Source organism: Symphodus melops, assembly GCF_947650265.1.
Source record: "Symphodus melops genome assembly, chromosome: 1".
Classification (NCBI taxonomy): Eukaryota; Metazoa; Chordata; class Actinopteri; order Labriformes; family Labridae; genus Symphodus; species Symphodus melops.
In genome coordinates, this window is record NC_136691.1 from 48,474,887 (window position 1) to 48,489,002 (window position 14,116).

General features: G+C 39.1%; 2 protein-coding genes across 3 annotated transcripts; one reads left to right on the forward strand and one right to left on the reverse strand.

Annotated features, from left to right (window-relative positions):
* Positions 1–4: 4 nt before the first annotated feature.
* On the reverse strand, positions 5–9,727 carry vdac3 (voltage-dependent anion channel 3). Of its 2 annotated transcripts, XM_079364665.1 has the most exons (10): positions 9,590–9,655; positions 5,244–5,356; positions 4,011–4,082; positions 3,769–3,818; positions 2,623–2,775; positions 2,473–2,525; positions 2,130–2,357; positions 1,826–1,976; positions 1,137–1,194; positions 5–1,052 (listed from the first exon to the last, which is right to left on the reverse strand). In XM_079364665.1, the coding sequence occupies exons 2-10, from the start codon at positions 5,350–5,352 to the stop codon at positions 961–963; spliced, it is 966 nt and encodes a 321-aa protein (XP_079220791.1). In that variant the 5' UTR covers positions 5,353–5,356; positions 9,590–9,655; the 3' UTR covers positions 5–960. The 2 variants fall into 2 exon arrangements, with proteins under 2 accessions (XP_079220791.1, XP_079220792.1); XM_079364666.1 differs by lacking the exon at positions 5,244–5,356 and having other exon boundaries at positions 9,590–9,727.
* Positions 9,728–10,571: 844 nt separating this feature from the next.
* enkd1 (enkurin domain containing 1) lies at positions 10,572–14,002 on the forward strand. Its single transcript, XM_079364552.1, has 8 exons — positions 10,572–10,681; positions 11,586–11,676; positions 11,782–12,006; positions 12,108–12,280; positions 12,368–12,523; positions 12,737–12,873; positions 12,977–13,113; positions 13,212–14,002. The coding sequence occupies exons 2-8, from the start codon at positions 11,592–11,594 to the stop codon at positions 13,370–13,372; spliced, it is 1,074 nt and encodes a 357-aa protein (XP_079220678.1). The 5' UTR covers positions 10,572–10,681; positions 11,586–11,591; the 3' UTR covers positions 13,373–14,002.
* Positions 14,003–14,116: the final 114 nt, after the last annotated feature.

The following is a 14,116-nucleotide window of genomic DNA, read 5'->3' on the forward strand; positions in this document are numbered from 1 at the left end:
ATCCTTGTGTTTAACATTCTTTATTCCATTAATTTAATAAAATCAGTTTGAGGTCCTAACAGTTGACTAAGGCTCCTATACAAAGCACAGCACAGATAAAGTGAAATGTAGTGGTAAAGGTTAAACAGGTACAGGACACATAACCAGACGAAGAGGACACGCAGTTCCTAACAGGACCTGAAATAATAGACATGGAGGCAATTAAAAGGTCCACAGTATAAAAACTGTTTCTGAGGTCAAATGGTGGACCAAAGTCAGTCCACTTAGTCTGAGAGGGAGCAGCTGCTCTTAATCTTCTCTACTTTACTCCCTCAAGTTTTATTGCGTCTGTTTACAGTCTCTGTACTCGTCAATTTGACACTTAGAAGTCAAAAACGTCCCTTAAGTCTTAATAGCATGCAACAAAACCAAAATAAAACAAAAAAAGGCACCTTCTACGATATTTTTTGTCTCAAACCCAGAGAACATCAGAACATAAATGAGCTGACTACACATTCAAAATAAAAAGGTGCTTTTAATCCTATTTTAGAAACAACACAGATATAGCTGACACACAATGCTTTATTCAAAGTGCACTTTGTCCTTTTCAACTGGTCAGAAGTACCACTTTATCTGGCAAACAAGGTTTCATTTTCAGCTGTTGAGACTGTTTTTTGGTGTTTTCTGATAAAATATGCTTAACAGTTGGTTGTGTTACCTGTAAATAGTGTATATTTTGAAAAATAAATCTTAATTCATTTAAAAGTTACAGTACTGGAGGTTTGTGAGGCTGCTTAGGGTTTCAGGGTTAAGGCCAAAGAACGTGTGCGTATGTGTCGGACTGAGAGGAAAGATGTGATTCTGTATTGCTGAGTGGACCTTTTTTTTTTTTTCAAATGTTTTCACATTTGGGCTCTGTTATCTTTTTCTTCCTGTGTTGTTGTCCTCTCTCTTTTCGTCTGTTCTCCTGCTGGATGTTTTTTACGCCTCCAGCTCAAAGCCCATGCCTACTTTGTGTCCACCACCATTCACGTTTTTCCCATCAATGAGGCCTGAGAGGGTGAGCTTCACTCCTGCAGGGACGAGAGTCAGATTGTCACCGTACTTACTGTATGTGCTTTGGCTTCTCTTGAAGACAGAAAACGTGTATTTCTTACCTGGCCTGAGGGTTTGTGTGTATCCTACTCCAACAAGGCAGGCGTTGTCAACCTTGGCCTGTAAGGAGAAAAAGCATCGTAGAGCGGTTAAATGATTTTCAGATCATTAGAAGACTAAGAAAATCTTCACAATTTATGGATTATAATGATGTTACAAAGATTCATGTTCCCGTCAGAATGAACTGCTATAACCGTGACGTCCAAATGACTATCCCGTTATCAGGTTCAAATTTCACTTTCTTAGGTACTTGATATGATGACATGCTTTCACATTTATACCTGCCAAACATCACCATGTCACCACGGTTCAAGTTTAGTTAAAATGTAGTCCATTTCTAAAGATGCTAGCATGGCTGCATAGACTTCTAAAGTCCGTCCAAAAAGATTCACTGCACTTATTAATCACAAAGTATCTTTAACAATAGTACACACTGTTGCTACTACCATAATATTTCAACCCCTGAACTACATGACAGCTCAAAAAAGGTTAAAACATAACAACTCCCCCCCCCCCCCCCCCACACACGCCCCCCAACCCCCACTAACATGAGTAGAATTATTTAAACATATATATTTTTTTCTAATTGTACAAAATAGTTCTTTATGCACTTTAGACATGGTCAGTGCAAACTTGATTGATTTTTTTATAGTGTTTAATGAAGTGTCCATCATTTGCACTTAGTTCTTACAGACAGGGAGGCATCCTTATCCAGCTGGTATTTAGCTCCAATTCCGAAGCGTGTGTTGTTGCTGCCGGCTGTCCAGGCCAGTTGGACCGCTGTCTCCAGGTTGCTGTTCACCTTTTGGTAAATGGAGCCACCAAACTCTGTGCTGTCATTACTGAAACAAGACAGTACAAACACAGATACAGCAAATGGAGATAAGTAGCACAGGATATTAGTCTGAACTTTCCGTTTCATCCTGAGGAAACATTTCCTCATTCAATGTATCACTTCCACTTCCTGCCTATCTGTACTGGGATGCATTACTCACACACTGGTATGGAGCTGGAAGTCACCAGCCTTGTATCCAAGGGCAAAGTTGTTCTGGGTCAGTTTAGATTTGGCGGTGTCGAAAGCTAACTGGTAGCCGGCCAGCCAGCCCTCATAGCCCAACACAGCGGCCCCGTGGACGGTGGGACCGGCCATGTCAAAGTCAAGGTCACAGCCCATGTTGACAAAGTCACGCTTGTAGCCGGTCTTCAGCTTGGCACTCTTCTTACTACCGGAACGAGGAATCAAAAGAGGGTAAGTGATCTAGATAGCAGTAATAAATCTGAAATTATTGGTATATTATTCACTTATCTGTTTATTGAGTCGACCAAATGTCTACTTACCCAGTATTGGGCACAAATGACGTGTCCAGACTGAGCTTCAGGCCCTTAGCCAGCTAGACAGAGAGGAGACAAATATCTTTAGCAAAAAAAAATAATCTTACGTTAACAAGTGGATGTTTTATATCCCTGAAAATACTTATTTGACTCTACCTGGTCCTCAATAGTGATTTCTGTGGTGAGAGTGTTGTCTGTGTTCCACTTCTGGGTGAAGTTGAGGCCCAGGTCGCTCACTTTGTACTTGGTCTCCAGGTGGCCTCCTGACTTTCCTGTGTCCGTGTTATTGGAGCCGGAGGTGGCAAACTCCTACAGGACAAAGATGGATAAAGTGATTGGTAGGTGGTCGTGGATTGAAAGCGATTCGGGAATGGAAGCAGAGGGTACACTGCCTTTTAAAGAACAAAAACAGACACCAGAGGCAGACGTTGCTGGAAACACAGAAAAAATAGGATGAGGGAAACAAGCATTGCATTTTTTTTATTTTTTTTTCGCCAGTCAAATCCCACTCAGGTTTGCATAACTTATTCACCTTCTAAGCTAAGCCTTGAAGATGAAGAAACAAGTAGGGAAAGAATACTGAAAGTATAGGCAGACTGTGAGGGAGAGGTTCAGTGCATTTGAGGTTCAGTGCTGTTAACAGCTATAGCAGCTTGGGGAATGGTGTCACATAGACAAACTAACGTTTGGCACAAAGCCTGCACAAAATTGTCTGTACACAAACACACAACTGGTATCATGGGCTTACCCAGTAGTGCACCTGTGTTTAATCATAACATATGCACACGCTCGCTCTTACCATCTGACAGCAACGTCCAAAGAAGAAAGCAGAAAAAAGGAGAGAAGAGAGAAAGTTAGGGAGAATCACACAGAGTTTTCATGCAGATATTTATTGGCTCACTGAGAAAATAAAAAAGCAGCACGACGCAGAGCAGAAATCTGTGAGTTTGGTTACAGAGGGAATAGTTGGAAGTTTTTTCTCATGAGGTTTGAGAGTTGTGGCTTTTGTGGCTCTTTATACAAGCACTCGTTCTGGTGTCAATGAGGCAAAAGGGACACGCAGCATGTCTGCAGCAAACTAAACTGCAAACATCATGATGCAAAATGTAGCTTCAGAAAAAAGACTGAGGTGTAAACCTGTCAGAGTGTTTCTCTGCTGACTTTGTAGGAAAGAGTGAGTACATGTCAGGCAGCAAACACAGTCTGACATGAGGTGCTGCAACACCGTGAGTCAGCCATCACCGCCTGAACATGCAGCTTGAGCATGCAACACACCCAAAAAGAGAGGACAAAAGTACTTACAACACCACTCTGAGCCTTGGTCTTAACATCCAGCTTGAGAATTCCATATCCTGCGGAGAGAGAAGGTCAGGGAAACTTAAAAGAACAGAAGGAAGGAAAAATAACGCAAGCTTCCCAGCATGTCCCTGAAACAGCTACAGCAAAAATAAACGGTCTGTAACAGCCTTAAAGAGACAGATCAAACTAAATGATCTGGAATATCACAAACATCACAGATTCAGTTAACTTAAAAGATGACTTACCAAAGCCCTTGTTGAAGATGTCTTTGGCAGATTTTCCCAAGTCTGAGTATGCAGGGGGGACGGCCATTGTGCCTAAAGAAACAGAACAGTTGTTTTTTTACAACATACTAATTCACACTTTAACAAATCATCCATCTATGTAACCTATTAGAGAGATTATTTGGATCTTCCATAAACAAACTACAAGGTTCTTTAATCAGGATGAACTTCTTTTCCTTAAAATAATTCAACTTTTTGTTTTTCAAAATAGTCAGAAAGCTTCTTCAAATCAGAATGCTTAAAGAAATACAAGCTGAATGCCTCTCGCAGTTAGAAGCAGAATGCAGAAGCTGAGCAATACAACTCAGTTTGTACTATTAAAGTATTGTAATATTTTCCCTCAGAGAAAGTTGGGGTTAGGGTTTACGACCAAATATTTACTTGCAAACATACATATATTTGTCTCAGCTGGGAGACGCTTGCCATCTGGAGGGGGCCTGTCTTGGTGCAGGTGATATACTGCTTCTCTCCTCCCCCAACATTTACCATGTGAACCCTATTGATTGGCTGGCAGCAATCCATTGCAGGCAGCAGAGGTTGTTTAACTAAAGGAGGAAGGGACCAGAAATATGCTGGATTCTTTAAAAGATCGAATAGCCATCTGACAGAAAAATGTTGCAGCCACACTCACTTTCATGTTCTTCACTTATAGCATCCCCAACTTGCAATGCTTGTGAATTAAACTAACATTTAATATGTATGATGTATAAAGAAACACTATCCATGCCATTGCAATAGAGCTAACCTAAGCAGAAGCAGGTTTGGTTAGTCAGCATCTACCACTCCTGCATCACTGCACTGCACTGGGTCGCACACAGTCATCAGGGTCTCCAGGGTCTGCATGTGTGTTCACTCTGTGTGTACGAAGGACACTTTTTTTGACAAGTTTACTTTGCCAGAGCACTTAGAACATCCTGCATTCACTGGTCACCTGAAGCTGGTTTAATGATTTACTATTGACTCTGCTTTTTTCCAAGCTAGTCTTGTTGCTCCCTCCTCATCAGTTGCACAATTCACCTTTTTTCCTGCACAGTGCACTATCCAGGCTATCTAAATGTTCTCACTGCAATCAGACACAGCACAATAAATAAAAGGGAAGAGATGAACATATCCACTTCTGGTAGCCAAAGCTCAAACCAGAGACCCTGATGATGCGTCATCTGTCTCTATATAAACACACAGCCCCCAACTCACCATATCCCTTGGGTGCGTGGTGTTCACATGTCACACAGTGGCCTTTGTTCACTGCCTGTTTGCCATTTCCTGCCTTTTCCTTCTGCACCACCACTCCTTTCTCTGTCATGTCTCTTCAGAGGACAGAAGTGCAAGGAAGGACAACAGAAAACTTTGGCAAGTGGTGCAGTACTGTTTGCACAGCACACCATATGTGGGGTCGTCTGCAGCTACTGTGTCAGCATGTCTCTTTTAGTTGTTGTTTCAATGCAAAGAACTGTTAGACTATTGCATCACATTATACAGCATGTGCATAGGGCAGCCCATGATGAACATGTGTACTTTGTGCACAGCATTTGAACATGATAAGGATTGCGTACAGCCCCTGAGAAATAGCCTTTTTATCAGATGAAGAAAGCAGATTAGCGTAGTGAACAAAAGGACAGTGTTGCCTCTGTGGCCCTTACAAAAGAATATACAAAACACAGCCCATCACTGGGTAAGCACCATCTGTCCACAGGTATTACATCAGCAGCAAGTCACAGCAGCAGTGATGCATCTTGATGACCCACTGTCATTACCTATCACATGCCACCCCGAGTCCTACTGTATATGCTCAATAATCTATAGTGCATTTTCTTTTCAACATTTTGGGGGGTGTGGTTCCAAATCCAAAAAAATTATTTGTAAAATTAAATAGATTAAATAAATATCATCTGCTGACATTTTTTCCAATTTATTTGATTTTGGTCACTTGTTTATAATGACAACAAATACTGTATATACAATCTTCATATCATCACACTTAAATTCGATTTGGCCTTCTTGTCAGCAAATGGTTGCCAATTTAGATTGCACATTGTCAATCATTTGCAGTAATTCTCTAGCTGAACGGCAAATGTAAATGAACTGTTTAAGCGCTCTGTTTTGGGCATCGTGATAAAGAACACGTTTCTTTAGCTGGTAAACACTTCGTTATGTTGATGTTCCCTTGCTGCTAGCTTGTTTCTACAGTCCTGTGTCCTGTTTGTGGTTGGAAATATCCTGTACATTGAGTTCTCATGAGGCCTTTCACAGAAGAAACTGTCACTCAGGTCAGTTGAAAGTTTTAACGTATTGTTGTAAGAGAGTTTAGTAATGAATGAAACCTTGATAAATAGCCCCATAAGGTCAATGAGAGTTGCAGATTCAAATGATAATTCTCTTTAGGTTCACAGCTACCAGCCAAACTGCAGTCATATGAGGCAAATATAGACTGCAGTTCTGGGAATGGCCACGCTTGTCCTTTTCCAAAAGCCACCCATGTAAAAGATCCCCGTTTGCAACAGAAATAAACTTTTCTGAGTGTGGCTTTGGTCTTTACATGTAAATTCCATTCCTCATTCATGGCAACTAAATGGGAAGGAGATTTTATAAAACTTACAGTGTAAATATATTACAAGTCTTAAAATGTGGGTATCAAAGAGAAAGTGACTCTCTGAGTGGTGTGTGTGCGGCTAGCTTTTTGCTGTAGGCACAATGTATGCTAACTGAAGTAACAAAACTCCTTAGACTTCTCGTCATAAAATGGTCACTTCTGACCATAAAAAACATGAAAACCGCAACTACGCTGTACTTAGGGATGAAAAGAGGGGGTCCACAAGGCAAATGGATGACGTTAAAATGGCAATGTTCAATTCTTCTTACTTAAAGTAAATGCTACAAGAATATCTTTTCAAATTATCTTTACACCTTTTTTGCAACATTGTTGAATTGTTGAGATAAAAAAAAGTTAAATAGCCCACTAAAAAGACTCGGCTAATGATCTCCATTAAGACTTTGGTTTGAATATAAGTGAAGGAATTGTTTATAGAAACTAACCATCACAAAACTGAGATTACAGCTGAATTTACATGGGTGGATTTTTTCAATCCTCAAGAATATTAACCATATCTAATCAGAATTGTGCAACACTTGAGGGTCACCATGGTTTATTTTCTCAAACTGAATGGGCAAACGTGTATTGGCCCTTTAAGGTCTCCATCTTTCTCACACACAAACTCTAGAAAATAAATCACAGCATGCAACAAAATGTCTCATGTGTCTCTGCTGTCAGTCTTAGTTTTCCAAACAGTCAGGAAATGACCTGCCTTTTGCTGACCATGACAATTTGTCACCTCACAAACTCTCCTTCTCGGCCTCCTCACTCCTCCACAACACAGTCCATTTTAGACCCTGTCCCACCTCCTTGCCTTCATCCCTGAGTCTCAACACTGTGCTCTAAATTTAGCTCAGGTGAACCCAACACTACCACACATGTGACGAGGATGTCACTGGGTGTCCTCCTCCAGGTTCAGCCAATACAAACCCCCATGATTAATGGTTTTTTTTAATCTGTATTATCTGTATACCTCCAGACTATTATAGATGAATATACAAATACATAGCTGTAACCAGGGGACAGTCTTGACTTTGCTCAAAGGGCAGACAGACAGCAGTAAACAGCAGAGATATGCAAAAGGAAAACATGGACCACACAATAACAAGAGGGTGCTAAAACAGTCGAAAATCAAATATATAGTTGAACAATATAACAAAACAAAGTCTGTAATATAACAGGGTTTTTTTTACATGTTGTTCAGAAATGCTTAATTAGCGTAAGGATTTAATTGACTGTATACAGAAAGCAATTAAATATTTTAGGTCAAGGTAAGTGTGCTGTAATATATTTACTTAATATTCAAGAGTTGCTGTTAATATACTACATGTATGCTGAGTAAAATAACTGTAAACTGTCTATTTGGTTAAAACATTTCGCAGCTGATATAGCTTTGTAAAGTGTTGTTTTTTGGTTACTCAAACCTGTGAAACAAAAACTTCAACCTCATAAAAAAAAGGGTTAGTCTGAAACTGATTCAATTTGCAATCTCCATTTATTTATATCACATTTGTGTAATAAATGGAAAATAATTCTTTAAATACTCAATTTCCATGTATTCAATACAATAACAAAAGCAAATGGTGTGTTAATTAAAGTATCAATGTGAAGAGTTTCATTTGAAAAGATAAAGTCAGTGTGCTGGTTGTTTTTACTTCATGAATCTCTAACTGATTTTGAAGATTGGTATTGATGGTCATGGGAAACCTTACTATGTTAAAAACAGAACATGAGCAAGAAATGTGATATTTTTTCTATAGCAGAAAAAAGTGAGCATTTTTCATTTAAAGATGTTATACCCCTTGCTAATGAACGTTAAACTTTTTCTTGTTAACAGGCAGTTACCCAAAGGGTGGACAGATCCTCGGATAAGGTGAAACCAAGGCAAGTGGGTGCAGCTTATAATGGGAGGAATGTGTTTGTGTGTATGTGAGATAAGGACAAGTGCAGTCAAGCTACACCAAGACAATTTATAGCTTGAATGTAAAGTGCTTGAGGTATTGATGCACATGTTTTGTAGTGTCTGTTTGGAATGAGAGTCACATCAGGTGAGTTACTTTGAGGTAAACAAAAACAGTGAGTGAGAACCAGCTGTCTTTGGTTCATAGCTTGATGCATCCTTGCTGTTTTGTTTTTTTAACATAAACATGTTTTCCAGCTTGGCACAATAATAAGTTTTGACAGGGATTTGACAATTTTCTACCAGCACCAATTAAAAAATACATTTAAGAGATTGACTTGTTTTTATAGCGGACCATGATGTTTAATTTGCCTCACCTCAGTGTGGGTCAACACTGCACTCAGCGTCTACACTGTGCGTAAAGGTAGGCCTAAGCCCAAATATCGTCTTTGCAATGTTGCTGTTAGTAGAGATTGTGTTTTTAAATAAGCAATGAAAAAAAGTTATGGTATCTTTGTCCCATCATCGGACGGGAAGCCAATTTTTCATTATATTGTCAGATGCTTCCACCTCTGCTTTCTTTGTTCCTTCGTCTGGTGTTTGCAACTCAACAATGCAGAAAACCTTCTTAAACTTCTTAAAAAAAACAAGACATTTTTTTCTCAAATTCAAACTGTATGGATGTTGTTCCTCAATGTTAAAATATTCTATTTTAAAACATGTTCACCTAATGTGACCCCGTTATGTGCCATAGAAGCCGTCACATTTTGGTCAAAAACAGAAAACACTCCCACAGCGAAGATAAGTTTATAGTAGGCCTATACAATTCACATGTGGGTTTTTTTGGGGGGTGCTAGTGGGATATACAGGCCTGGACTGGCACTCAAACCTTGGCATACCCACAGCTACAGTCCCACCTCTTTATATTAGTGACTCATGTTTGCCTTAGAGTGAAGCGATAATTGGCAACAGTGTAATCGCCATGCAGATAATACAACATAAAACAAAAACGTTTTGGAAACAAGACTTTGCAAAAGTTATATTCCTTACCTTGATTAGTGAGCGGAGCGTGTAGTAAGTGAACACTGATCGGTGCAGCAGGGCACTGTGAAGGAGAAAGCAGAGACAAGCAGACTGGGCACGCGCAAAAGTCAGACCTCCGATCGAGGGCGGGGCCGTTGTGTAATTGTCATTGGTCAAAAATATGCAACTTGTACTGTGTGTAGGTGTGTAGGTGATAGATAGATAGATAGATAGAAGGATGGATGGATGGATAGATGGATGGATGGATGGGTAGTATCAGTACTGTGAAAATACTGCATTTCTTTTTGTTTAGTGTAATAGGAGCCTTGGGCCACTCGGGGGCAATGAGCTACAGTAAGGTCCTCTAATGAATCTTTTTTTATGTCCTGTCGACGGCCTGCCAGGCAGACCCTTCTACAATTGGCTGTCCTGTATACTCGTTACTCTAACAATGACATTATTCGCTTTAAAGTAGATTCATAAAATGCTAGAACTAAAGCTATAGCTCGTGTTCTGGTATGGCAGTCCATGATAAATAAGGAACTAATATTTGGAGTTTAGTAAGCCTGTCAGACTGCGCACAGGGAAAACTGTACACCTTTGACGGATTACACTAGAAATACACCTAGTAGAGCCGATAACTGCACAAAGGCACGTAAACACCATGGGAAACACCTGCTAATAAAAATGGTTTCTTAAGCCTTTGACAACGATTAACTCATGGTGATTTGTTATTTTGTCAGTGCGAGCGATTGCTTTAATAATTGAGGTATCAATATGTTATTATTGGTGCGGACATATCTGCTATCACAATATTGCTTGTCTCTGAACCACTGCCTGAGTCACACATTTAACTAACAACCCATGCAAAAATGGTCGTTATCAAAATAATCATAACGCATGAACCCCGGATTTTTAAACAGTTCGACTACTTTGTTGCAATTCAATTTTGACAATAAACCCTTCTCCGCACATAGAACTCGATCTATAGATCTAGATTCTATGTGCGTCTGCATCGTTGCCATGGTGAAGAACATTTGAACGAGTGTTGACACCTCGATCAGCGTCATCAGTGTGCGTGAACAAAATCCGCAACTGATAAACAAGACGACATTATATGTAAAATAATTACCTTATATATCATACATTTCAATCGGGTGTCGTTTGTTATTAGGTGGACGGCAGATTTCTTTAAATATATTCCGTTATATGTGTATTTGATTAGAGGAGGACGTCGATAGCTCCTCAGTTACTTTACTACAAGCTCATTCACAATAGTGTGACATCGTTTGTAAAGCGGTAAGAAAATATTATTTGTAGCCCAATTATAGAGTTATAGCCTAATTATAGAGTTACAGCCTACTGGACGAATAATATCTATTGAAGTTCGTGTAATGTTCTGTGTCTTTATAATTACTAGTGTAATAGACATTATCAAATGGTGTTGCACGCAGTGACGATGATGATGATTGTAATGTGTATCTACCATAGTATCTACTCGGTTACTGTAATTGGAGATTAGTTCAAAACTAATCTGTCAGAACACATCTCTTCTCATTTTAAATTATGTATTTATTTATTTTTTTGCTATAATTGAAACTAAAATTAAAATTCTGGGGGTGCAGGTTTTTTATTAGCTGTTCCTAATAATAATAATGACTGATTCATTCATTCATTTACTCGCTTTGAGAACAAAACAGCTTTGTCAGCAAAACAAGCGTATATAAATCAAATGTAATGTCATATAATCATTCAAATGAAATGTATAAACTAAAATACTTCTTTCGAGGGTTTTTACATCATTCATTGTTTTATAATCATGTGGTTTCTATTCTGTGCAAAAATATATATTACAGCACCTGCATTCCTACAGAGATCAGTGTCACTGTCATGTTTGCTTTTACTTAACACTTACCAGTCTTCAACTTGGCATTTAACATCTATGTTTGTAATTTGTTTGACTTCAATAGTAACTCTCTACTAATATTGATTTTGTTTTTATTTTTCATAATGTACTGTATAGTTTCTGATGTGCGAGGGACCTTCATCCATTTCTGGCCCGATCCCCCCTGACCCTTCTTTGTTTCCTCAGTACTACAAGCGACCTGCTTCAGGTAAGATGCCACCACAGGGCTCTGCTTTATAAAAATCCCCCTTTCAACTGTCTGTGTATACATAGGTCCCAAGTGCTCTATTGTATCTTTAACTTTTTTATCAAGCTGGTGGTCGTTTAGAGGAACACCACAATGGGACTTTGGCCCTGCTCTCAGGACCACTTGCTCCAGATCCAGTTTTGTACCCTGGCTGCTACAGTGCTCGTTCTCCAGCACATCCTCCTCGTATTGGCCCCAACGCTACCCATATCCTGGAAAGAGGACAGAGAGGGGTAGTGGGGGAACTACTCAAACTAGATGGTGTATCTATTACCCCTGTTCCAAAACAGAGTAAGTGTTATTTGTGCTATGCATAAAATAATTATTCTGTTTTTTATTGAATAAAGACCAAACACGTAAATTTAGACAACTTTTTGGTTCTTTTCCTTCAGAAAAACGGGTACAAGATTTTGGCAAAGAGAATGTACGCCGGCTCAGAGAGATCCAAAGGCGCTGCAAAGAGCAGGAGGCTGAAAGAGCCCAGTCTCGTCCAGTTCCAGTCAAAGCGTTCTGGACCTCTTCCAAATACCAGAATGTCCCATCTAGGGTGATGATGGAGCTTCAAGTAAGTGAGAACTTCTACAGAAGAGAGGGAACCTTGAGTTGAGACTATTTCCCCTGGATTCCCTTTAATCCAATTTCTTTATTGCAGGTTCCTAGCTCAACTGCTAAACCCACGTGTCAAAACTTTTTGAAGGCCCACTCTAAAGGGGGATCTGCTGCCACTCCAAGACCACAGTCCAAAACCTCTCTTGTATTTTTGAAACGCCCAGCATCCTGCAACTCTATGGAGGACAAGAACCTAGAAGTAAGAACTGTTTTTTTTTCTAAGCATTTGCTCATAAATATATTCTCAGATTCTGATCAGATCATTCTATTGAAAGAAGATGAAAGAAAAGTGATAGTAACTCTTATATTCCTTTTTTATTAAACAACATAATAACATAAAAATGTATTCCTTGTCATCTATATTTTTCCCTTCATGTTTTAAACCCCTACATTAATATATGTTGAGTTACAGGTACGAGGCAAAACCATAGACTTTATTAAACATAATGCCCGGGCTGCAGCAAAAACTGGGCTGCGTCGGTCACAGTCACTGACAAACCTCGGAAATAAGCCAATCCCCAGTGCAGTTAAGGGACAAGTGCCTCAGTAGTAAGTATTATTACATCATATCCTACCATCATGATCCCTATTAACTTCACAGAACTTCCCCTTAACTTTTTTTGGTTGATAATGTTCCATCTTACAATGCTAGTCTTGAGGAAAGGAAAGAACAGTGGCAGAAAGAGGAGGAGGAAAGGAAAAGGAACGCTCCTGATCCTACAACCCCAGCTGGTCATACACTGATGCCTGAAAATGAGAGACAGGAAACACTGAAGTCCCTCAAAGACAGTATGTCTCACATTCTCTTTATATCTGCCCTTACATTAACAATGACAACATGACTTTCTAATTGTGTCTTTAATTGTTATACTGTTATCCTTCCCCAGCACATCGCTCCCTGGTCACTGAGCTTCTGTCACTCCCTCTCAAAGCTGACAGCCTGAGTGTTCGCTCACGTCGAGCTAACCTTGATTGTAAGCTTTCTGAAATTGAGGAGGCCATTAAGATATTCTCCAGGGACAAGGTTTATGTTAAAATAGATTCCTAACACACACATGGAGGAAGAGGAGGGGGTCAGAGAAGAGATGGAAGAGGAGATGGACCTGTGCATACACTTCTTCGTCGAGATTAATTTTTATTTGATGGCTGCATTGTGTAACATCAGGCTGACCCTTGTATAAAATAGATGATTATGTCAGTTTATGTGAATGGTTTTATTTTCAACATTGTAAGTTCTGTGCTCTGAATAAGTAGGTTCTATGATGTCAGATGTTAAGTTTAATGATTATCATTTACTTCAACGACAATATGCAACTGAATAAAAGCAGCTAATTCTTTGTTGGGGAAAAATAAAAGAACCCCTGTAGTTTCAGCAGTTAAAACCTATAAGTAAAGTGTCATCTGATTTGTTATTTTATTTGTTTCTTCTTTGTTATGTAAACCTAGCTGTCACTTTTTAAAATTCACATTTTTGTGATGTTATATGTGTATTTTTAATTAATGTAATTAACGTTTTATTAATGTAAACTTGCTCATAGTTGTTTTAAGAAAAGTTTTTTTTTGCTATTGATGCTGTTTATATTCCCTGTTTTCCGTTTTCTTTTTTTTTCTTTTTTTGAGCTGCTGTAACAACCAAATTTCCCCCATTGGGGATCAATAAAGTTTATCCATATCCTCATTTTTCTAAGAATTGGATATTAAAACATGCAATGCAATTCTATGTCTAACTGGTTCAAAGCTCCAAAAAGTTATTTGTTTGAAAGGCGTGACTGGTTAGATAATAACGCAGTAC

Excerpts from the sequence above, each read along its gene's own strand:
- enkd1 (XM_079364552.1), top strand. The coding sequence starts at position 11,592 with ATGTGCGAGGGACCTTCATCCATTTCTGGCCCGATCCCCCCTGACCCT. Across the intron at positions 11,677-11,781 it reads CTACAAGCGACCTGCTTCAG|CTGGTGGTCGTTTAGAGGAA; the intron begins GTAAGATGCCAC and ends TTTTTTATCAAG. Across the intron at positions 12,281-12,367 it reads GGGTGATGATGGAGCTTCAA|GTTCCTAGCTCAACTGCTAA; the intron begins GTAAGTGAGAAC and ends TCTTTATTGCAG.
- vdac3 (XM_079364665.1), bottom strand. The coding sequence starts at position 5,352 with ATGACAGAGAAAGGAGTGGTGGTGCAGAAGGAAAAGGCAGGAAATGGC. Across the intron at positions 1,195-1,825 it reads ATAAGGATGCCTCCCTGTCT|GCCAAGGTTGACAACGCCTG; the intron begins GTAAGAACTAAG and ends TTCTCCTTACAG. Across the intron at positions 1,053-1,136 it reads CACACAAACCCTCAGGCCAG|GAGTGAAGCTCACCCTCTCA; the intron begins GTAAGAAATACA and ends TCGTCCCTGCAG.